We start from the raw sequence: 24,532 nt of genomic DNA on the forward strand, positions 1-24,532 counted from the left end.
TTAAAATGTATGTATTTTCTATTTATTTATAATAGCCACAAGATTAAAAAAAAAATACATAAAAGTCATTCTGGTTCTCCAGCAAAAACCAGGCCAGCACACATTGGTACACACACATACAGACAGACAGGCTACCTTCAAATCAGTGCAAAACATACGCTCCAAAATAAAAACAAACTAAAAAAATGAACAAAAACAATAATATTAAAAATGAAGGGAAAAAAAAAAAAAAAAAAAAACACAGAATAAGTAAAGTGCACATTTTAAGAAACAGGCCACCTTATTTTCCATTGATACTCAAAAGCTCTTGGATCTGGGCACAGTCTCATACACTCATACTATCGCACACAAATACAGTAGCATGGACTCACAGTTTTAGCTTAGGTATGGATCACACAGATCCTGACATCTACAGGCCAGAGTCCGCCTCAAATGGCACACAGGTACACACCTACCCTGATTGAGTTCAGTACAGGTCACATAGTATTGTACAGCACGGTTACTGTCTTTTTCTTGTCCGCTGCTTTGCGCAGTCGCCGCACCGGGTGCGGCTTGGCATGTTGCTGTTGCTGCTGCCGTGTGCAGACTGAGACGGTAGGTGGAGCAGAGGCATGTTCTGCTCTGCTCCCTTGTCTATGCTGCAGGTGTGAGAGCGAGGTGGTGGGGCCTTCAGTCCTGTTGGCCTCCAGTGGGTGAGCAGCAGCCAGGGGGCTGGAGGGGCTCTGAGGTAGAAAACGTTGCTTCTTATGGGCATCGTCTGGACAGTGAGCAAGAGAGTGAGAATGAGAAAGGGAGGAGGAGGCCGGCCCAGGGCCCAAAGCTACAGGGTGGAAATCCCAGTCATTCAGGTCGTGCATGGACAGCTCCAGCTGGTCCAGCTTGGCCAGGGAGGCAGAGCGCTTCATGAGTGAGGGCGGAGTTAGCCCAGCCTGTCTGAGCCTTGCTTCAATTTCCATGGCTCTCTGCCACACTGCTGGAGCTTTGGGCTCTGCCCGCTGCTCGGCTTCTGCCTTGCTCTGGTTGCTTTCAAGCTGCTGTTTAGGGTCAGCCTGGTTGGCCAGTCCCCCGGCCTCATACAGAAAAGCCTGCAGCTCCCTCAGGGTCTCTTGGATCTTCTCCAGGTCCTGGCTGCTGCGGGCCAGACGTCCATTCGGCCTGAGTGGATCATCTGCATCACTTTCCAGCTCAGTGACGCCCTCCAGCCATAGTAAGGAGGAAGAGGCAGAGCTAGGCTCCAAGCTGGGGTTCACAGTGACTGCTGAAGCACTCACTTCATGATATGTAGAGAAGGAACTACATGGGTCCGGGATTATCCCTGAATCTTCGTCATCCAATAGCCGGACATCTTCTATTTGTCCTTCTGTGGTCTGCACGGAATCAATGTGTTCTGCAGTCCGGACAGAATCAGTGTCCACAGAAGGTGGTTGCAAATCAGGGCTGGCGGTGCAGGGTGAGTGCAGAGGGGAGCGGGCAGGGACATTCTCCTGCCGCAGCCTCAGCTCCAGCTGTTCTGTGGCACGACGCACAGATCCCGTGGGTTGTTCACAGGGGGGTGTGGAGGGGGAGGGAGGGAGCGATGTCCTCTCCTCTTTCTTGACCTCCGCCTGCTCATGCAGTGGGGACTGGTGCTGAAGGCTTTGAGTGTGAGCGATGGACTCCAGTGAGGTCACCATGTGCCGCACGAACACGCCATTGTCGGGAAGGTGGGCCGATGCAGTGGGCAGAGCTAGGTTGTCACTGGCACTCTCTGAAGGAGAGGAACACTGAAAGAGAGAGAGGGAGAGAGAAAAGCATGGTTTAGAATGCTGATATAACAACTGCATTTTTAGGGAATAAAGTATAAAACATCTTAGCTTAGTGATCGTTGACATTTCTCACATTAACGAGTACAGTTAGCAAACATGCAAATGTCTACAAACCATTTGGAAGACATGTTACAGAGAATTTCAGATCTGGCATCTTCTTTATTGGCCAAATAGCAAAATTAGACAAATAGCTAAGAAATCAGTTTTACCCTAAAACCCTTACAGAAAGGGCTTATATTGTAACACAGTTTTGTGGGGGCTGGCACACTAGTAATTCTCCATGTTTCCAGTAGGTAGCAGTACTGCATTAATTTGACTTGCCCTAATTTGAGCTGAAATGAAACATCATCTGCAACAGTAATTTAGCAAACCCTGCCAAACTGTATGTGTACAGACTGAGTGCAGTGTTGAGTATGATTGCACTCTTACCTCCTCTGCTGCAGATAAGATGGTCTCCTCCAGGCACAGGCTGGAGCATCGGGAGTGCACAGTGCGCGGAGCTGCCACTTCAGAGAGCTGGCGAGTCTGGCCATCCTGAGACAGCCCCAGGAATTTTTCTCTGGCGCTGAAGAAGTCGATGCTATCAGTGCTGAGACTGGAGGAAGCAGGGTTCACTGAATTAGCTGTCCTCTGAGCAGGCTCAGCTCTACTGCTGGAGCTCTGAGAGTCACTGTTAGAAGGAAGTCCAACTGCTAGAGGAGCCCCCGAGGGGCTGATGGCCATAGGCGTCCGTGGAGATGCTAAATTGCCTTCCGCTTCTCTAGCACTGCTCACAGTCCTCACAGTATCCAGATATAGTGCCAAGCTCGGAATCCCAGAGGACTGGGAGGTTTGACAAGAATCGTTTTGATCAGGCATGTCCAGGGACGGCTCAACAGAGTCTGTTTTTGGCTCTGGCACAGTGTGGGGCTGCTTGAGGGTGTGTGGAGGAGGAGACACAGCGGGAGTGAGAACATGGAGAGAGGGAGGAGGGTGAGGGCGAGCAATAGGCACAGTCACTGCTACTTTCAGACCGCTGCTCTCTGCTATGTTTTGTTCAGGCACCACGGTGGCTGCCCGTGGCCTAGGCAGAGGAGGCAGCAAGGGGTCCTCGTACCTTGACTCAGAACAGAGGTTTTCCTCTTTTGACTCACACGGACCATTAGTAATGCCGGAGGAGTTGGAGTGTGGGTCTTCTGCGCTATGCCGGGGCCTGTTGAGTGTCTGCAGCACAGCCATTCCGAGCATGTTCTGGATAGATGGGTGGCTGCTGTTTTTGAGGTGGTTGTGGTTATTGTGGGGGTCAGAGCGGCCCAGAGTGCATGGACTTTTACACAGAGGTTCCTGCTGCTCAGACAAGTCGCTGTCGGAGTGAGACCGCCACAACTTGTTGTGCCTCTGTTTGCTGGAGACAGTGATGGAGGAAACAGGAAAGGAACACATTTATATTAACCAATGTTGAGTTGTTACATAATCTCAAATAAATTTGCCTATGATGTTTAACATTGTAGGACATACTGCTGACTATCAAATACAGCCAAAACAGACTTTATAATACAGTATAAGACAGTTCACTGGGTGAAGGCTTAATGGGATAGCTCATAAGATTCAACATGCTGGCTGCATTACAAGTCCCACCCTTCAGGAGAAAGAGCCAACTGCCTTGTAGATAAAAACATAAGCAATAAAATCCCTCCCCTCCTTTGTGAAGATAAGCACATGCACAGTTGTCGGAACAATGTAAAACAAGCTGATAATTGGGTCAAACACTATATAACTTTGTCAAAATTTTACCAGTGATTACAAATGTTTTTGAAGTGTTATTGTTCAGGTTTCAGGCCTAGCTCTTACTGCTCTTGTAGGCATGCTACTTTTGCCCCTTCTCAAAGATAACAGTATATCATATAGTGTAAAACACTATTTGTGATTAATTAACTATTTGTGATTAATTGACAACTTGACACACTTTGAGGCAAGCGTGTGGTGACCTAAGCATGCAGTTTGCACAATGAGCCGTGGGGTATGAGCTGCAATTTATGGTTAGCTACATTAGCCTCGTACCTCCAGTGTAAGCCTACAGCAGCAAACATTAGAAACCAGACATGTCATGGCTGAGGAATTACTTCTAGAATTAGGGGGAAAAACCGTGTTGATTAGATTTTTCACTGAACTATTACTTTTATAGAATCACAGCACAATTGTCTCACATTTTTCATATGTCAAATTCAAATGTCACTGTGTTGGGAAAAAGTATGAAATAAGAAAGGAGACACTGATGGTCCTGACCTCCTTTTGTCAAAAAACGGAAAGAGGAATACTTGTACATAAATAGAAATGTAAACATTACATCAAAGTGTGACGGAAAGATGCACAGCAAGGGAATGCTGCTAAGCAGCTAACTCCCACATAATTCATACGTTGCAAGCTGAGAGTACTGTAGCTACTCAGTGTTGATACAGAAAACCCTTTAAGTAAACCCTCAATGGAAAGTCCCATCCCAGTCTACAGTACTCTTTTTGAGAGTAAACTAAAGGTAATCTTGATTCATTGTGTACAAGTGTGTCAGTACTGGTGTCCCTTTGTGGTGAATAAATCACAGGGTGTTTGCGTGAGAAACAAGCTCAAGGAATACCAGATCAGCAGGATGTCCTGCTACTCCCTATGTACAATAATGGATAAAAATAAATATGTGCAGTAGCTTGGTTCTAAAATGTGCTGGGCATCAGATTTGCTCCAAAACCTATACCAGAAAACATGTTAAGAGTTTCCCAGTCCTGGTCCTGGAATCCCCCTGACATCTGCTTTTATTGTTTTAGACCCAGTTTTGTGAAACTGTAATACCAATGGCATTTTACCAATTCAAATCCTAGCTACTCAACGCCAGCCATTAGATTTAAATTCTTGTAGATTTAAATTCTGCATCTACAAGAAATGAGTCCCAAAATGTGAATTTTGTTTACTTTCCAATTTACACAGGTCACTTAAGGATAAACTTCGGGCAAGTAAGCAGTGACTAGCACTGGCAGTATATGCATGTATATATGCATGCAGTTTCGTACCTGGCCAGCAGGATGCCCTGATACTCCTCCAGCTGCTTCATGAAAGAGGGGTTGGGTTTAGTGACTGAACGCCGCTCTTTCACATGTTCAAATGCTCGGTCCAGATCCCAGCCGTATTCCTTCATTGCGTACGCTATTACAGTGGAGGCTGAGCGGCTCACACCCATCTTACAGTGCACCAGACACTTCACCCCTGCTTTCCTATAACAAACAAAACACACAGCAACACTCAGTACATGAAGTAATACATTACTACGTTGTTTTTTGTGGCCATAAGGAGCCTAAACCCGTACCTGGCTTTGGAGATGAACTTCCAGGTATCGTTCCAGTACTCCAGCAGGTTGGTGGCCTCCTCGTCATACACTCGGATGTTGTGGTACTCGAAAAGCCCAGGGAAGAAGTTATCAATCTCCCGTGTCACATTCAGGATGTAACGAACCCTGTAGAGCATGGAGGGGTTTGGGGGAGATTAACAATGAGTTCACAAAAGCAGACCGGATGTGTTGATTTGAACCAGCCATCCATAACAATAGTACTTACCCGCTGCTCTGGAGCTCTTCCAGATTGGACGCATTCCATTCTGAACCCTGAATTACAGCAAGAGAGACATTTCAGTTCACTCTCGTTTATACAGTACAATGTGGGATTTAAACAGTTACTGGGGTCACAACAGAGAAGGAAAGACCCTCACCAGGAACACATGATCAAAGATTTCTGTGGGGCTGTCCATCTGGCCCAGGATGACTATCATTTCGTTGTCAATGAACTCTTTGAACTCCCGCAAGTTACACACCATCTGCATCTCCAGCTCTGTGCGGATCTGAGAGCAACAAAACAGACCAGCTTATCAGCACAGGACAACCAAACACCAGTATTCACTCACTCGGCCAAAATAGAGATAGAGCAGCTTAGAGTCCACTCACATAATCTAATCAGTTACGCTGAGGTACAGAAGATGAGTTCAAAAGTTTGTGTGTAAACATCTGTAGCCCCGGAAAACCTGCCACTGCAGCTATGAGTGCATACCTCTTTAGAAGTGATGTTTTCCAGGTCCTTTTGCATCATGATCTCTCTCAGACGGGTTTTTATGAGTCGTTCCGTGCGCTCTCTCTCTGTTGGCCTGCTCACACAAGAGAGGACATAGCAACTTGCTTTTAAAAGACATAGACTTACATAATCAAACAAGTTCAAGTAATTTTATAAATATTGTTGACATCATATCTAAAACTCAATAACTATACATTTTTTAGTCATTTGAAAATATGAGCTGACATACTGAGAGCATTTCATGAAGAATGGAGTGACAAATGTCTTACATTGACTTTTTTACCATTACATATATTAAAGTTAATAAAGTTCTTTTCCTTCTCCTGTAAAAATACCATATCAGAGAAATGACTGATAATGTGGAGGCATAGATTTGTCAGTCTGAATAGCAGAACCTTTAACATAGATTCCTGGGTGTGAAATTAATCCTCTCTCAACAACAGAGTATCGGTACTAAAATTAGGTACTTAGTGGCTCCTGATTGGGTCACTGATTAGGACAAGAGGGGTTCAGCTAACAGCTCTTACTAGAGAGAAAATAGTAAAAATAACAGCAGACAATGTAGGTCAGCCTTCTCAGCAAGTGTATGCAATGGTGTTTATGCACCATTACATGCAATGGTGTTTATGCAGTCCACCTGACTGCCTCATGTTCTCATGTTTGTTTATGTGTGCACACTTTATCAAGTGCCTGAGAAAGAGCCAGGTTACATGCATTAATTCGGGCCGTTCTGAGAAGCAGCAGTGTAGGGTTACTCTTTCACAGAATTTCCTATGTGAACGCTGCTTGTGCGCACACTGAAAAAGCTTGAAAGCAAACAAGCAGAACTATCAAAATGACAGCATGTGGGCTGAGGAATGGAGACAAAACCATCATGAAGGCTGGTATTTCACCTTTGGCAGTAAGCCCAACAGGATCCAAATTCAATCCCATTGTATGTTTTGCAGCGCTTGCATAGTAGACAAACACACCCATCATTTTCACTTCCTCACTTGCCCTTCACGAGTAGTAGTTAAAAACACTTATGCGTGCAAAGTTGCTTCAGCAGAACTTAAGAACCTGATGAATTTCCTCTCAAGGAAAATAAACACCTAAAAAGGCCACTCAGTAGATCTCCCTTTCCAAACTGACTGTCTAGACCACCTTAACTAAGTCAACCCCCCCTTTCTGAGCACCTGTTTCCATCGGTCAGTGTGCCTGTCCATCTACCCGTCTCCATGCTTTTTTCCGACTGTAAATCAAACCATCTCCAAGAGGAGCTATATAAAGCCCTGGCCGTGTGTGTTAGAAGTTAAAAACATAGGCACGTGGGAATATTTTCAATCATGGGGAAATTCCCCCCCATGATACGATCATAAATAAGTGTCTGGGCCATATCCTTTAAGCACTGCCATGTATGCAAACTTTTGTGAAACTTTGCTACAGCAACTTGGGTAAAAACAGCAGCATATATATATAGAGGGTCACAATATAAGATGATCATGAGAGCTTCAGCTGGATGCCATTTACTGTCATGTTTTGGGAACAAAACCCTTATTGACAAGTGTGGGAGTAATGTTTAGTAAATGATGAACCAATGGTATGTGCCACTTTCCAGATGATCCCTGTTAAAGCATGAAAACAGCAAGGTTTCAAGTATCTGACAGCTTCTTTGAATGGGTTTTTCCATGTGGGTTATATGTATGTGTGCATGTATGCACGCACTCACACATCGGTAAACAGCACAGGTGAGTCTGCGCGGTGTGACTGCACATCCTGCATGGCATTCCACTCGTTGATGCAGTGCTGCTCAGAGCAGATGCAGCTCTGGTAGTAGCTTACCCACGTCAGAAAGAGGCTGCCTGGGTAGTAATTGTTACACCGTGCTACTTCGCATGCTTTGTGCAAAGACTGCAGTGCTGACCTGAAAGAGACAGAGAAGTGAATCAGAAAGAGCATGAACGAGGGTTAGAAAAGACAGAACGAGAGGCAAGACACAGAGAAAAGCAAGCAGGCAAACAGGAACAAAGAGGAAGCCTGAAAGACGAAGAAGGACAAAACAAATGCACTGATCCGAAGCACTTCTCTCATGAAGCTTCATAAGCCAGTTGACAAGGTGCCACCTATGTGAGTGTGTATGCAAATGAGGGAGTTACAAGCAAGTTACATGAAGTGCTCCGCATCTAAAAACAGGGCAAGGACTGCATTGATGATTTAAGTATCAGTCAGAAAGAAGACATAAAAGCCAGCTGACAGACAAACGGGAAGAAAAAGTCAGAATGAAACAGGACAGAAAGAGCAATAAAAAAAAAACAATTCAAATGAGTAAAAGAAAAGGGCAAATAAAGAGGCAGTGGATGAGTGAAGTCACAATGATACTCACCACATGGCCTGGACGGACACAGGCTTGAAGACATGGACTCTGTTAGCAGTGGACACACTGAAGCCACTGTAAAGACACAGAAACAATGTCAGTATTGGTGGTGCATTCTAACGCTGCTAACAAAGGAAATGCTTGGGCGTGAGCGCCTCCTTACCCATCTCCATCCAAGTGAATCAGTGTGTCGCTCCACAGGGGTAAGACCAGCCCAACCGTGCACAGGCTACAGGAGACACACCAGAAAACATAAACCTCTAGCTCACAGAACGACCAAGAGCTATCACAGTATGACAGAGGTGTGATGAAAGTTGGCCATACAAGAGAGACTGACCGGTCTGAGCTGGTGAAGTCCATGCCAAGGACCACACTCTCCTCAGTGTCCTGCCTCCCATTGGTGGACACCACTACCATGTACCGCGTACACTGGGGGTAGGCACTCTCTAACCGAACCGCCTGAGAGAGAGAGAGAGAGAGAGAGAGAGAGAGAGAGAGAGAGAGAGAGAGAGAGAGAGAGAGAGAGAGAGAGAGAGAGAGAGAGAGAGAGAGAGAGAGAGAGAGAGAGAGAGAGAGAGAGAGAGAGAGAGAGAGAGAGAGAGATTTGGTGAAATAAGCAGAATCAGCACACTTCTCTCTTTTCAGTAAGTGGAGCTGAGGGATGGTAGTTACCAGGCGGATGGTGTCTTCTGGCCGCAGCAGAGTGAACATGGTCTGCAGGTGTTGCTGAAGGTCACCTGGACAGAAACCAAGACACTTATTAATTTCTAAATTAGAACTATGAATTCTACAATACACTCAGACACAACGACATAAGCACCTTCCACTTCTTTTTACATGTAAAACACACACTCCTTGTTCGCTGGATTTTATATAACTCAGGAATTTGTGAAAAGTACTGAGAACTCAGAGGTTGCAGACAGTCTACTGAAATTGGTTCATCACAGTTACTGGTTACAGTTAATGTCATTCAGAACGCATTTTCAGAGAAGCCTATATATTCAACCCACAGCAATACACGTACATGTCCACTAACTAAAATAATCAGTGTCCTTCACCCTGAAGGTCAAGCTTATGGAACAGTTCTCTTAAATAGCCTGCCATATATATTAGCCTCCATTCTCATGACCAGGTCACATTCCAGCAGCCTCACTGCTCTTCTGACAGTGGACTTCTGTCCAGTAAGCACTGAGGCTGGCGCACATGGCTGTACCTCACTTCTGTACTTACTATGAGCAGAAGCAGACTGATAAAAAATTTGCAATGGTCACACAGGCCACCAAGCCAATGAATCTTGTGAAGTTTTGGCCAAAATAATAGAAACACGTTTATCACATACACACACACACATTTACAGTTAACAACCATGCTTCAGTAACAAAAACACAGGTGCTGATTTGAAAAAAGGAAAATATTTTCCAAAAACTTTACATTAATAAAAACTTGGTGGTCCCCACTGCTGAGGTATTGTTTAGCTACTGCAGGGATGGCTTCTCAGTGTAACATCTATTCACACGCTATTCTATTTTAGACCTTATTTCATAGAGTTACATTAACAAACTTTAGTCAATGGTAATGCATCTGTGAGACTGCGTTCCCTCCAGTCACCACACAACTATACTAGCTATTGTGGTGGTTACAGTTAACAACTGTGACAAAATGTAATTTGTCCGATTAGTTTTGTATCCTACCAGACAGGTTTGTTAAGACAGAAAAACTCCAAGACAAGTGGCCACCTGCACAGGCTTGCAATTGGCCAAAATGTGAAATGTTGTGGCCAGGGGCATTAGGACATAGGCAACATCTAATCCTATATGAGCACGAGAGTGATCTTATTAATGGACCAGTATGGTTCACAGAGAGAATGGCATACCTGTGTGTTTATTCCGTCGCTGTGTAATGCGGGGCACTGAGGAAGGTGAAGAACCATTTCCACGTGGTAAGAAGACAGCAGCGCCTTTGACTGTGAGGAAATTCTCACTGATACTGAGACAAAGGACAAAAAAAAATTCTATAAAACTTAAACATTATAGCATTGCAGAAACATTAAACCATTCATATGTGGCAAGTCTTACAGTGGTAACCTGTTCTCTCATACACATACATGTGAACATAAGCACACACACACAGTTGGTATTGTGTCTGGGGTTAAGCGCTGTCTCAGTGGGATGGTGTGGTACAGCGCTCAGTGAAAACACTCTGCAGAGACTCATTTCTTGTGGCCACATCACCACATAAGATCTCTACATAACATGTCCAAGCGACACCATAGGACTACTGACTGGAGGTTTACATCTCTCACCTGTTGCTTCAATTTGATTACAGTTCTTCAGGAAATGATTTAATACTACATGAATCTCCAATTTTACCATGATTCAATTCAGTGATTATTTTGTATGATACTATTCAGAATTCTTGTTAAAAAGACACTGAATATACAAGCATGATTGAAGGAACCATTTACACAGTAGTTGAAATTATACCATTACAATATACCAAGTCTGTAGGTGTGTGACAATTCATGTGGTGTCTTATTCCATACATTTTTGGATGCAGCAAAAAAGTGTGTGAAAATATGACTTACGTTAGTATGTTTTTTTTTTCCTTTCAGTTTATTACAGCTTTCAAATTTTTTATAACAGGAGACTAAAACAAGTATAATACTTGACTTCAAATAAAAAAGTATAATTCCTAATGTGCCAATCTAACACTCTAGTCACATGCTGTTAGCCCCAAAATAGCATGCTACACAATAGAACATCATATGATGCTGCAATACAATTCAGTAAAATGACACATACTGTTATATGTTTTCTATGCTTTTTACATATTTTCTTATGAAAGAACAGCCAGGAATTGTATTTTGGCCAAAAAACTAGCAAATATTTGAGTTTTATGATGACCAATTATGACTGACTAGCATTTCAAAACTGATGTAGCTGGATTGTCACCTCCAGTTTTACACCTCTACTAGGTGATGCATAACAGAGAGACAGGCAGTGCTTTATAGACACACTAAGTGTGAATCTGGTCTCTACTCAGAACTCAATGAAAGAGCAGGGCAGAATAGAGAGGACTGCCGGAGTTATCATTACAGCCCCACCTTTACCATCAACTGAATACTGTGAGAAACACCAGCAGCTCAGCTTTGGCTGGTGGGCTCCTGGCTTAACAGCAGCTCCTCACCCCACAAAATCTCTCCAGCCACTTCAAAAAGGCTGTGATTAAAGCAAGAGGAAACAGTCAGCTCTCTGTTGGCTTGGTGTTCTCTCAGGAGCCCACGGCAGAAAAATTTTCACCGACATTTGCACAAGGCAGAGAGAAAGGAGTCACAGCCAGAGGAAAAACAAAGAAAAACAAAAAACACTGAGCTCATTTCCCATAACCCACTCACCCCTGACCCAGCTGTTTCCTCTCCCTCTCTTTCTCGCTCTCTTTCTCTCCACTCATTGCTTGGTTGAATTTCCCTCTCTTTCTCTCTCCTCTCACTGCTTGGCTGAATTTCCCTCTTTCTCTCACTCATTCATCAATTCTTTTTTTTTCTACTGCATCTGGCTTCAATACCGCCTGACCTGAGAAACTGTTATCCAAGTAGTCTTTAAAGCATGAGAGACAGCAGAAGAGAGGGAGAGAAAAAAATACATGAGGACATCCTTCATTTAATAAAGAGGCTTGTGAAACAATCAGTGCCTCACACTACAGTACAGAGTCTAGATCTTCGCTGCAGGCTTGCAGCTAAATATACGCAGCTAAATATAGTTGAAATGGCACAGTGAACGAACGTAGGCTATTGATAGACTTCTACAGTTTTGGTGCCTACTGTATAACATCTCCGGTAATAACTTCCAACTGTAGGTCTCCCTGGGTTTGAAACCTCCTAGAGGTCCTAAAGAGTTTGGCGGCACATGTATGTTTGTGCTTTAGTTATTGCAACACTGCATGACATTAGTATGTTATAAACCCAACCAATTTGAGATTTTTTAACCATTTGATAGTTGTGAGCAATTAGGCTCCAACTGGTTGCTATAAGACTGCATTATTTGTTGGATAAATTAGTCTCATAGCTCCAATGAAACAAACTTTAGATGACAAACATGCCAGCAAAATTTGTGGTATGGGAATAAAAATGTGTAATTTGTTGTCTGCAGGACTATTACTTGAAATAAACAACAATTTGTGTGTTTATATTATTCAATTTCCTCTATAAACCATGCAGTCATCTACTGTCAAAGCTCTGCACTTTGGGTGCAGGAAGACTTTTTTTCTAGTGAAGAGTGAAGAATGTGACCCAGTGCGCTGCCTTCAGCAGGGTCAGTGGGTTTCACAAGTAGAGCTCTATCTATGTACAGAGAGCACAGAGGGCATGAAGGATACACACCAGCAATTCCACCCGTTGACATTTCACTCGGGCAGACTTTGTAAGGTCATACACAGACTTACTCGTTGTCTCACGGCCAGGGGTGGGGAAAAAAAGAAAAAGAAAAGGGAACCTGATGGGTCAGACAGGAGGAAATAGCCAGCCTGCCTGTACTCGTCCACATGCGGCTTAGGAGGATGAGTGAAAAAGGGAGGAACCAATGGGGGGTGTTGGGTGGCAGCATCGTTTGGCATCCCTATACTTGTTAGGGCACAGACACAGCCATAACTATGTAAGGGGACAAAGCGCTCCACTCGTCCACCCCTTCAGCGGGCGGAGAGATGCCTGACCCCCACCTGTCTCTGCCCTTATTAGTCACACTCCCACTAGGGAGGCGATAAATATAGGTCCGGGTCTCAGCCCAACCTAACCAAAGGCCTTAAGAGTTCAGGCCAGAGAGAGCGAGAGAGAGCGATATGGGGGGCAGGGTCAGGGGCTTGAGAGAAACTGAATGCATTCTGTCACCCAAGATATGGATTAGCTGTGTATTCTACACATCCAGCAATTTACTGGCTACTGCAAAGTAGGGCTTTAAATCTCTGCCCTTGCAATGATTCAATAAACATTCTTGTGACTAAAGAAACTATTTACACTATAGTGGAAAACACAATGAAAATAATTGGGTCCGTCACTATCGACTGTATTAGCAAGTAAGTAATGTACCTATTAATTTGATAAGTAATGGAACAATAACATACTTTGCAAAGCCTTTCAAAAGATTCAAATGAAAAAGCACTTCAATGAAAGAGATACAAAAGAAAATCTTTTTAAAAACTTTTCATATAAATCACTGTAGCAAAAAAATCAGGGTTCATTAATGCTGCTTTTAGCCAGTCACTTCATGGTCTTGCTATATACAGTTACATATTTCAATGTATCAATAACCTGAGCACCACTCATATGATAATGCTAGCAGCTGTGTCGGAATTTCAATGATATGTTAACAATAAGCTAATATTTCAGGAATGACCTTTGGATATTCTGGTTATCTTTCACCAATACATTATTTTTTAACTAAGCAATTGTGACAGCATTATAAAATAAAACACCAAGCCCAAATTTTAATCAGATTTTTACAAATCATGTAAACACAACAGCCCTAATATCACAAACCAAGCTTTAACATTTAAAAAGGAAGAATAAAAGAATTTTTAAAATGAATGCACACTACATTAAATTTTATAATGATCTATTAGTCAATTCCAACATTCCAAATCAACATAACTTAATCACCACCTTTAGATCAAGTTCATAAGAACATTAACATTTCTACGGAGATACAATAAAACTCCAGCCAAGAAACTACAAAGAACTGTAAGACTAGGCTGAATCTGACACTGAAACCAAAGCTTTAAATTCAGTAAGTACGACTGGGAACTAGTTCAAGCCAGAGGCTGAATTAAAATTGCTCCATACAGCGGCTCAATAAGAGATATGTTACAGTAAGCAGAGGGGGGTGGGAACTTCCTTGCATGCTGGGGGGGCAGGAAATGGAGACGATGGAGGTCAGATGTGATTAGACACAAACTGGTCCCACTACCCCAAAAAAGGAAATTCATGTAGAAGAGGCAGCCTAATCTCTCCTGTGAATGTGTTGAGCAGATAACCACTGAACAGTGCTTACAAGAGTAGAAGGTTTCTACACTTTTTTTGTGTAACATGGTCTAATTGACCATCCATGGCTCAGCTGACTAAATTGGTTTAACTCATTGTTATAAGGAAACTTAAGAAAGTAACCAAACCTTCAACCATGCAGCACATCAGTTCAGACGAACATCAAGCCCTTGCAACCTCAATCGGACTTCCCAATTCAGCTGCCAACACAACACACACCCTTCAGCTTGCCACATTTGTACTCTTACTGCCTCTTCCTGGAATAGCAGATGTGTTTGTGTGTGTGCTTATCTGTCTTTGTACACACTAGAGAGCGGAACGGGAGGATGCTTTTAAATTTCAAGTTTCAACATAGCACTTCCTTGCTTGGAAACCTGCTGCAATTACCAGTTAAACATTAAAGTCTCTCTCTCTCTCTCGGTCTCCCTCTCCCCGTCCCTCTGTCTCTCCCCGTCCCTCTCCCCATCCCTGTCTCTCCCCGTCCCTCTGTCTCTCCCCATCCCTCTGTCCCTCTGTCTCTCCCTCTCCCCGTCCCTCTGTCCCTCTCCCCGTCCCTCTGTCCCTCTCCCCGTCCCTGTCCCTCTGTCTCTCCCCGTCCCTGTCCCTCTGTCTCACCCCGTCCCTCTGTCCCTCCCCGCCCCCGCCCCTCCCTCTGTCCCTCCCTCTGTCCCTCCCCGCCCCCGTCCCTCTGTCCCTCCACGCCCCCGTCCCTCTGTCTCTCCCTGTCTCTCCCTCTCCCCGTCCCTCTGTCTCACCCCGTCCCTCTGTCCCTCCCCGTCCCTCTGTCTCTCCCCATCCCCGTCCCTCTGTCCCTCTGTCTCTCCCTCTCCCCGTCCCTCTGTCCCTCCCCCGTCCCTCTGTCTCTCCCCGTCCCTGTCCCTCTGTCTCTCCCCGTCCCTGTCCCTCTGTCTCTCCCTCTCCCTGTCCCTCTGTCTCTCCCTCTCCCCGTCCCTCTGTCTCACCCCGTCCCTCTGTCCCTCCCCGCCCCCGTCCCTCTGTCCCTCCCTCTGTCCCTCCCCGCCCCCGTCCCTCTGTCCCTCTGTCCCTCCCCGCCCCCGTCCCTCTGTCCCTCCCTCTGTCTCTCCCTGCCCCCGTCCCTCCCTCTGTCCCTCCCCGCCCCCGTCCCTCCCTCTGTCCCTCCCTCTGTCTCTCCCTCTGTCCCTCCCCGCCCCCGTCCCTCTGTCCCTCCACGCCCCCGTCCCTCTGTCTCTCCCCGTCCCTGTCCCTCCCCCTCCCTCTGTCTCACCCCGTCCCTCTGTCCCTCCCCCGCCCCTGTCCCTCTGTCTCTCCCCGTCCCTCTGTCTCTCCCCGTCCCTGTCCCTGTCTCTCCCCCTCCCCGTCCCTCTGTCTCACCCCGTCCCTCTGTCCCTCCCCCGCCCCTGTCCCTCTGTCTCTCCCCGTCCCTCTGTCTCTCCCCCTCCCCGTCCCTCTGTCCCTCCCTCTGTCTCTCCCTGCCCCCGTCCCTCCCTCTGTCCCTCCCCGCCCCCGTCCCTCCCTCTGTCTCTCCCTCTGTCCCTCCCCGCCCCCGTCCCTCTGTCCCTCCACGCCCCCGTCCCTCTGTCTCTCCCCGTCCCTGTCCCTCCCCCTCCCTCTGTCTCACCCCGTCCCTCTGTCCCTCCCCCGCCCCTGTCCCTCTGTCTCTCCCCGTCCCTCTGTCTCTCCCCGTCCCTGTCCCTGTCTCTCCCCCTCCCCGTCCCTCTGTCTCACCCCGTCCCTCTGTCCCTCCCCCGCCCCTGTCCCTCTGTCTCTCCCCGTCCCTCTGTCTCTCCCCCTCCCCGTCCCTCTGTCTCTCCCCCTCCCCGTCCCCCTGTCTCTCCCCCTCCCCGTCCCACTCCCTCTGTCTCTCCCCGTTCCTCCATGGTCGTTAACTGTTTACCACAAACAAAATAAAGCCCCCTAAATTTAATGCAATGCAGTCAGAAATACTTAAATGAGGAGAAAAGCAATAAGCACAGCCCTGAAGCCAAACTGGGTTAAGCATTCTAAAAACTATGTCATTTGGACTTTCCTGTGCAGTTCAATTCTGTGTAAATTCACTTTATGTCTGTTCTAGTACTTCTAGTGGGATCTCTTTTTTCTATAACCATATCAATGCAGTATAAAAAAAAAGAAATAAAAATGTTCAAGTATTGAAATATAAAACTAGATCACCAATGTCTTCAGGTGGACTCTCATTTCTTGTCTTTTGTGGAAGCCATTGTCAGTGATCAAGCCTTAGGCATCTGGGTATATCTATTTTTGTACTGTTTATAGCTTATTGTGCTGCTTTATACGATCATTATTTTGCACAGAGAAACTACTTTTCAGTCTTTTGTTTTGAAATTAATGCTGTATTGATCTGAGCCAAAACAACCTGAATAATCTATAATTAGGGCTATGCACAATCAACGCATATAACACAAAGTACTGGAAATCAAACAAAATAGGAAAGCAAATGTGATATCAAATCTGGAAATGACTTCGACCTATTATGTATTTAGCATTTTTGAGGTCACCGACAGCGAGAAACAATTGTACTTGGTGAACAGAATATTCTGATCTAAGGTGATGAGTTGAGTACATCAAAGCTTAGATTTAACACAGGGCAGCAACATTTTCAGGTGAGACACTAAACGGCTACCCAACATGCACTTTACAGGTCTGAAGCTACACAATGACACAGTGGTCATGTGACAGAACCATGGATGGCTGCATACCAGGAAGAAAACTTTTAGTCAGGTGAAGGCTCAGTAACAGTCTCTGGACTTCCCCCTCATGACTGTCTTTCACCTAATGTAAGCAATGAACCATCAAGGGCATCAAGCAACACAACACCTTTCTCAAACACTTCCTGAAGACATCAGTCTGGTCACACACACTGCATGATCTTTCTACCACACGAGTGTGTTTCTGAAACATGCAAAACCTGCAGGTGAAATACAACCTGGCAGCAGCTTGTCACTGTACACAATCACAACTGTACATGTAGTACATGCAAAAATGTGGAAACAAGCAACTTCAGCACACACTGAGTGCGATTTGTATAATCAAATCAGGGTGGCTTGATATTCTGAACAAGTGCAGAGCGCCCAGTTAACGACAGGGCCTACTGTAACAATTAGACCCTAACCTTGAATGGGCAATTACACTAATTTTTCAAATTTTCATTGATCATTTTGATGTAAGCACAGTCATTTAGACTGTTTTAATGTGAAATGGTCCACTGTTATAGCCATTTCACTTTTCAAAATGACCAGCGAATCTACACGTGTGCTCTTACTGCAACGTTGATAACAGTTCAAAAATAAATAAGTTTTAAAAAGGGAGGGGAAAAAAGCCCTGTTTTCGTAAAACTACTGGAAACAAATACACTGCAGGCATCAGGTCGTATGTTCAGAACCATGTCAAGTTACAAGTTTGTGAGTTTTTAAAGGCATTAAACAATTTGTCAAACCACTATGAATGACTTTTACACCATAACCATTTAATTTTGACGAATGCTGGAATTCTCCTTTAAACTGCTTCACAAAAAGGGACAGAGACTGCATAAGGTCAGATGTGATGCTCCAAATCAGTGCGCAAACGGAGGCAGTGTCCAAAACCGCATAATGCTACCAGCATACTAACTAGTACGTCCAAAAATACTACACCACCAATAACTCCATTCATTAGTGTAGTAAAGTAGTATGTGGTTTTGGATGCAGCTCTAGTGATTTCCCAATATCTGAACAGAGGGAAAAGACGTTTCCTTTTGAGTCAGCAAAACAATAGTGCGTCTCTGTCAGGCTCATCAGAGCAGCTCCAGCATAACTAGGTGATTCACTCACACACACACACACTTCCCAACACAGAGGAAACACCTCACGTCCTGCTGCGTCACACGTTTAAGAAACTTCACGTTCAGTAACTCTTGAGCAACAAGAAAACCTGAATTTCTCCATTTCTTCTCACTGAAGTGATTTTATTATATACCACCCTTAAGCTCATCTGGAAACTTATGAGCCGAAAAATGTGTCAAATCTTACTCTAGTCTACGTTGTTCGAGCTGAATGAAGGCTGGCTAGCCTGTTCTCCTAGCTCGACATCACAAATCCAGAGACATGATCAGCTCAGTTAAAGCAGACGCGACACTGAGGCTTCACAAAGCAAAGCAGGGATTCTCAGCCAGGCTTAAGCCTGAAGTCCAGTAAGACTTTCCCTCAACGCTTCCTTTTAGACAGGCTTGACTTCAGGCTTAAGTGATCTGGCTAACAGAAATCCTGCTTTGTGAAACACCATCTGATGAAGTGGTCGGCGGACTTACAGCTGCTGTGTGTGGCTGTGCAGCGGGGCTGTGGCGAGTTGAGCCCCGCAGCAGGAGCAGAGCTGTCCGGGCGCAGGGCTCTCCGAGGCGGCCAGTCGAGCCAGAGTCATAGCTGAGACCTGGAGATCCTCAGCAGCTCTCTCCCACGGCCATGCTAGTCCACACTGGAAGGAGAAGAACTAAGCAAACCGGCCAGGCAGACGCACTCAGGCGCCTTAAAACCTCCACTATGGACAGCCGAAGTCTTCACTACACTCACGATGAACCGCGCTGTCCGATTCGGCCTGAAGCGCTGCCGCAGAAACTCGAGCTGCCCGTGTTAAAAGTTCTCTTAAAAAAAAAAAAAAGTTCTGATAAAAGTTCGTGTTGTATTCAATCTTCCAGTAAAACAGTAATGAAAAGCGCCCTCCTGGGGCAGCGAAAAAGCACTAGCTTGTTTAAAAACTTCCAGTTCTCAGCTGAGCTGAAGTTGCCTGGCGGCCAGGCTGATCTGAGCTTTAGGCGCTGTGAAGCCGGGCAACTTCATGTGGGCGGACTGAAGGCTCGGCCATGTGCTCCAGGCAGGCGGGGCTCCGCAGCAGGGCCTACAGACAGCCTACACCCTGGGCTCCTCAGCAACAACACGGGCCCTGCTCTGTATTAATGGTGAGCGATATGAAAATATCTTCTAATTATCGTCATAAATCACTTCACCTTCCTGATGAGTGCATCATGGGTATTTTCAGTCCATCTACTAAACAACTGCATGTTTCATAAAAATCGACCCATTTAGACCAGTTATAGTGAATCTGTAAACAACCACAACCTGTGTATAGCAAGTGCATTAACAGCATAGCAACAAGTAGATGAAGTCTAATTTCAGTACTTTATTTTTACCACGAAGTATAAAACTTTCATCTTTGAGAGACAGGAAAAATACCACGCTCCAGTCTTGCCACAAGTGTTTTGTGTCCATCCTTCCACTGTGAGAACAGAACTGGGTGCTATGGGTCTGAAAAGATGTGTAGCTGTCAAGAAGCCATTACTGAATAAAAAAAGAAAATGTACAGATGAATTAAAGAAGCTGCTGCTGTTCTCAGAACAACAGACTGACCACCCCAGAGTCTAGCCCTCAATATCACTGGATGCGCTGGGGATTAAATTGAATTGTGAGATGCAGAAAATGCAACCAACTTCTGAACTCTGGAGGTGTGGAAACATATCCCTGCACATGTTGTTGAAAAACTGAAAGCAAGTCTCCTTAAACATATGGAAGCTGTAATCGAGGTGAAGGATGGACAAACAATTCTAAAGAAATTATTTGTTGTTGAGGCTTCCGAGTAATTTTCTGTTAAATGTACGTTTTCTGCTTTCTTCTTGATGATGCCGATGAATGAATAACCTGTGCTGACTGCAAATTAAATCAATGAAAGGTGGTCTAAGGCTTCTGCACTGTACTTTAGCTCAGGAGCTGAGCTGTGATGGTGAAATTAAAGGTAGGTGGATCATGGCACGTGTTTAACACTTAAGACATATATATAGACATTTTAGTCGAGGGTTGACATATAACCTAACCAGCACAGAATACCTTCAAGACAACCTTCAAAATCGTGACTGTCTCACTTAAATCATTTAAAAAAATAATTGTTTGAAAATCATCTATCAATGTCTCTCACGATGAGCTCCAAGTGCACTCCAGTTCATGCTGTCGTTTTCTTTGGACAGTTGTGCAAGGGCTATGAATAGCTTCCGAGGTAAAACAGTACACAAGCAGGAAAAATACTAAATTTAGAATCAACAACTTCAAGGAACGCAATCACTGTGGTTGTTTTGTAATACTCTTCTGAGACTTTGTAGAGATGTGTTACTAGCAGACCTCTCCTCATTTAGGCCTTGGAGACCGGCTTCTCAGTGAGAGGAGAGACTGACTTTACACAGGTGACTGTGGTTCATTTAGGTTACTGTTTATACCAACGATTATCTCCCTTTTTTAATGTAATGTAAAATAAATACCCACACACAGAAATGCACAGAGCACATAAGGCCACCACACAGATAGTTATACAGGAAAACAGCCGATGCAGTAGCACTGCCACTTAAAGTGCTTTGGTTTTCTACAGATAGCTGTCCAGAAGAAAGGTGATCTCAGGGCAATTAGTGTAACACTGGGCAGACTGTTGGTCATCCGTTTACACCACACCTTTAATTACCTATTCTAACACTAAACACTCCTTCACAGTAATTCTTACCTAAAGGTTTGGTAAGTGAATAAGACCTGCTGACAGTATGGTAGATAAGGTAAGATATAAGGTAAGGTAAGATATTTACAAAAAAAATCCCTCGAGATGTTCTTTATTTCATAAAAATGAAGGTTCGTAAAATTAACATCAAAGATGAAACCCAAAAACACAATCGGGTTGTCAAGAAACAATTCTAGTTCTGTCTGGATAAGCATGGCTCGACCACGTCACTGTCAGCTTACGTAGCTTAAACGTTACATGTCTTTGTTCATTCTGAAACACATCCTCAGGCAATACAGAAAACTGACTGCACTGGATTCCTGTCTCCTCTGAGCTGAGCTCTTTCTTATCTACAAAGCACTGTGACATCATTTTACACCTCTGAACTTTTTGTGGTTATACTTGACTTTCTTAATTACAGTAAATTACTCTCATCACGTAGTACTTAATCCCCGAACACTTACTCTCCATCTTCAGCCCTGTAACTGTAATCATGCCTAATAATATCTAAGAGAAAGACCCAAAGCAATCTCACTCTAATGGATTAATGAAGAGAAGTCTTAATTAAAGATTTCCCTGATGGCTTGAGAAACTTAGTCATTATCTTGTGTTTCATCTCTCTGAAGCATCAGCTGCACAATTTGCCTCTGATAAGCATCAGTCAAGCCTGAATGAGACAAGATAGTTTAGCTGCAGATCAATACAGCCTACCAGCAAGGGCTTGGGGGGTGAACAGTCGGTCAAAGGTTGTTACTGTTCAATTTCCCAGTGTCTAGGATGCACTGCTGGAGGACATCATGGACTTGTGCTATCATTTAGGCTAATGCTATTCAAGTGCAGTGCACCAAAAACCAAAGAAGAACCACACCTGTCACGTGGAGACTGACGAGCATGAGGGCGTGTGACGTTGGCGCCTGTTGTGGACGTGCTGAGGAGAATCCACATGATCGCTTACATCACATGTAAACACACCCAGCTCCTTACATTACAGCACAAGACGCTCCAGTCCTCACTGGTCCTGTATACTCCACCTGCAGCTGAAACAACCATGTGCAAAACACCTTGCTCCATCTTGATCATGTGGCAGCAGTTGGGATGGAATAAGACACGGTCTACTCGTGTTTATATCAGACTTGTTCCATTAAGACCTTTCTCTTCCACTCATCTGGTAATCTGAGATGTTGCTGTTGTCATGTCATGTTTACAAAATCACTCATCCCTCTTGAGCAATGGCTCTACTATTTGTGTGGAAGTGCTGCAAAAAGGTCATAAGTTCTTCCTAGATTCTGGATACTCCCCAAGTTACCCCCCCCTGCTCTGAGGAGCCAGCTGTTTCCTATACTTGGAGCAGGAAATGTGAGCGTTACATATTTTAAACTGTTACATGAAAAAACAGTAGCAAATAACACCAAATCACTGAGCCACTGAAATGTGGTCACTCTGAAAAGGTTTGTTTGCACTGGTCATTCTTGCAACCATGCCAATGAATCTCATGGCCACAATAATAAAATTGTGGCCAGAAGTTTAGAAATATGTTTGTTATATATACATTGTATTTACAATTTATAAGCATGCTTTAGGGTCAAAAAGCAATCAGATATAGCTTTGAAACATTTGTAAAACACAAAATGGTGTGATCTAATGACAACTATTACCACATGGTAACCAGCACTCTCCTGTCAGGTATTATTCTGCACTTTGGGTGATGGATGGGCTGGTTTGGGTCAGTTTCTGACAGAATTTTGTTATGCTTGGGTCAGTTTCAGACACAAAACATAATGATGTGGTTCGAGTTGGATTTGGACAGATCTTGGCCTATATTCTGGTTTTGACTAAACTTTCAGGCCTAATTAAAGCTCCCCAAGCCATGCCCACGAGGTGCTGTGCATCTAAAATGTACATTAACGAGAACAGCGCAGTCACATCTGTTTAGCCGTTTGAAGTTCGCATGCAAGCGGATTTTGTGTGTCACTTAAAGACCCAAGAGCCATGAATCCAGCTGTTTTTGAAGTGAGACGGTTTTTATTTTAAAATGTTGAATCCGAAAAGATTCTGGCAAACCGTCAGCCGACTCAGAAGGGGAAAGCAGTGTGCCACTAGCACTGTATATAGTGGAGATGGTGTGCTGCTGACTTCGACCGAAGACGTCATTGGGCGGTGGAAGGAATACTTTGAGGACCTTCTCAATCCCACCAACACGTTCTCCAGTGAGGAGGCTGAGTCTGGGGACATGGGAATAGGCTTGTCCATTACTGAGGCCGAAGTCACTAAGGCAGTCAAAAAGCTCCTTGGCGGCAGGGCTGCAGGGGTGGATGAGATCCGTCCCGAGTTCCTCAAGGCTCTGGATGTTGGGGGGCTGTCTTGGCTGACACGCCTGTTCAACATTGCGTGGACATCGGGGGTGGTGCCACTGGATTGGCAGACTGGGGTGGTGGTGCCTCTTTTTAAAAAGGGGGACCGGTGGGTGTGTTCCAACTACAGGGGAATCACACTCCTCAGGCTCCCTGGTAAGGTCTGCAGGGGTACTGGAGAAGAGAGTCCGGCTTATAGTCGAACCTCGGATTCAGGAGGAGCAGTGCAGGTTCCGCCCTGGTCATGGAACACTGGACCAACTCTTTACCCTCTCCAGGATTCTGGAGGGTTCATGGGAGTTTGCCCAACCAGTCCACATGTGCTTTGTGGATTTGGAGAAGGCATTCGACTGTGTTCCCCGAGGTATTCTGTGGGAGGTGCTTCAGGAGTACGGGGTACATGGCTCTTTGCTACGAGCCATTCAGGCCCTGTACAAACAAAGCAGGAGTTTGGTTCGCATAGCCGGTAGTAAGTCAGACCTTTTCCCAGTGAGAGTTGGACTCCGTCAGGGCTGCCCTTTGTCACCGATTCTATTCATAATTTTTATGGATAGAATTTCTAGGCGCAGTCAGGGGACGGAGGGTGTCCGGTTTGGTGACCTCAGGGTCACATCGCTGCTGTTTGCAGATGATGCGGTCCTATTGGGGACATCAGGCCGTGAACTTCAGCTTTCACTGGATCGGTTTGCAGCCGAGTGTGAAGCGGCCGGGATGAGGATCAGTACCTCCAAATCCGAGGCCATGGTTCTCACGCGGGAAAGGGTGGAGAGCCCTCTCTGGGTCGGGGATGAGCTCTTGCCTCAAGTGGAGGAGTTTAAGTATCTCGGGGTCTTGTTCACGAGTGATGGTACAAGGGAGCGGGAGATTGACAGGCGGATTGGTGCTGGGTCAGCAGTGATGCGGGCTCTTTACCGGTCTGTTGTGGTAAAGAAAGAGCTGAGCCATAAGGCAAGGCTCTCGATTTACTGGTCGATCTACGTTCCCACCCTCACCTATGGTCATGAGCTTTGGGTAATGACCGAAAGAACGAGATCGCGAATACAAGCGGCCGAAATGAGTTTCCTCCGCAGGGTGGCTGGACTCTCCCTTAGAGATAGGGTGAGAAGTTCGGTCATCCAGGAGGGACTCGGAGTAGAGCCGCTGCTTCTTCACGTCGAGAGGAGCCAGTTGAGGTGGTTTGGGCATCTTGTTAGGATGCCTCCTGGACGCCTCCCTTGGGAGGTGTCACAGGCAAGTCCACCGGGGAGGAGACCCCGGGGAAGACCCAGGACACGCTGGCGTGACTATATCGCCCAGCTGGCCTGGGAGCGGCTCAGAATCCCTCCCAGGGAGCTAGTGGAAGTGGCTGGGGAAAGGGAGGTCTGGGCTTCATTGCTCAGGATGCTGCCCCCGCGACCCGAACCCCG

General features: G+C 45.4%; 1 protein-coding gene across 2 annotated transcripts in view; it reads right to left on the reverse strand.

The window, feature by feature from the left end:
- ssh2a (slingshot protein phosphatase 2a) overlaps positions 1-24,532 on the reverse strand; it is a 32,640-nt gene continuing 8,108 nt past the window's right edge. The window contains exons 1-14 of one of the 2 annotated variants that reach the window (XM_017719191.2): positions 18,557-18,666; positions 10,117-10,229; positions 8,916-8,980; positions 8,581-8,702; positions 8,407-8,472; positions 8,253-8,318; positions 7,599-7,793; positions 5,870-5,963; positions 5,535-5,663; positions 5,384-5,430; positions 5,137-5,283; positions 4,844-5,044; positions 2,235-3,189; positions 1-1,763 (exon numbers count right to left, since the gene is read on the reverse strand). In XM_017719191.2, the coding sequence (XP_017574680.1) occupies positions 477-1,763; positions 2,235-3,189; positions 4,844-5,044; positions 5,137-5,283; positions 5,384-5,430; positions 5,535-5,663; positions 5,870-5,963; positions 7,599-7,793; positions 8,253-8,318; positions 8,407-8,472; positions 8,581-8,702; positions 8,916-8,980; positions 10,117-10,229; positions 18,557-18,666 (3,597 nt within the window). In that variant the 3' untranslated portion in view covers positions 1-476. Of the gene's footprint in view, positions 1,764-2,234; positions 3,190-4,843; positions 5,045-5,136; positions 5,284-5,383; positions 5,431-5,534; positions 5,664-5,869; positions 5,964-7,598; positions 7,794-8,252; positions 8,319-8,406; positions 8,473-8,580; positions 8,703-8,915; positions 8,981-10,116; positions 10,230-18,556; positions 18,667-24,532 lie in introns of those variants that run through there. The other variant, XM_017719192.2, reaches the window with a different exon arrangement.

Source organism: Pygocentrus nattereri, chromosome 17 (genome assembly GCF_015220715.1).
Source record: "Pygocentrus nattereri isolate fPygNat1 chromosome 17, fPygNat1.pri, whole genome shotgun sequence".
In the NCBI taxonomy this organism is placed as follows: Eukaryota; Metazoa; Chordata; class Actinopteri; order Characiformes; family Serrasalmidae; genus Pygocentrus; species Pygocentrus nattereri.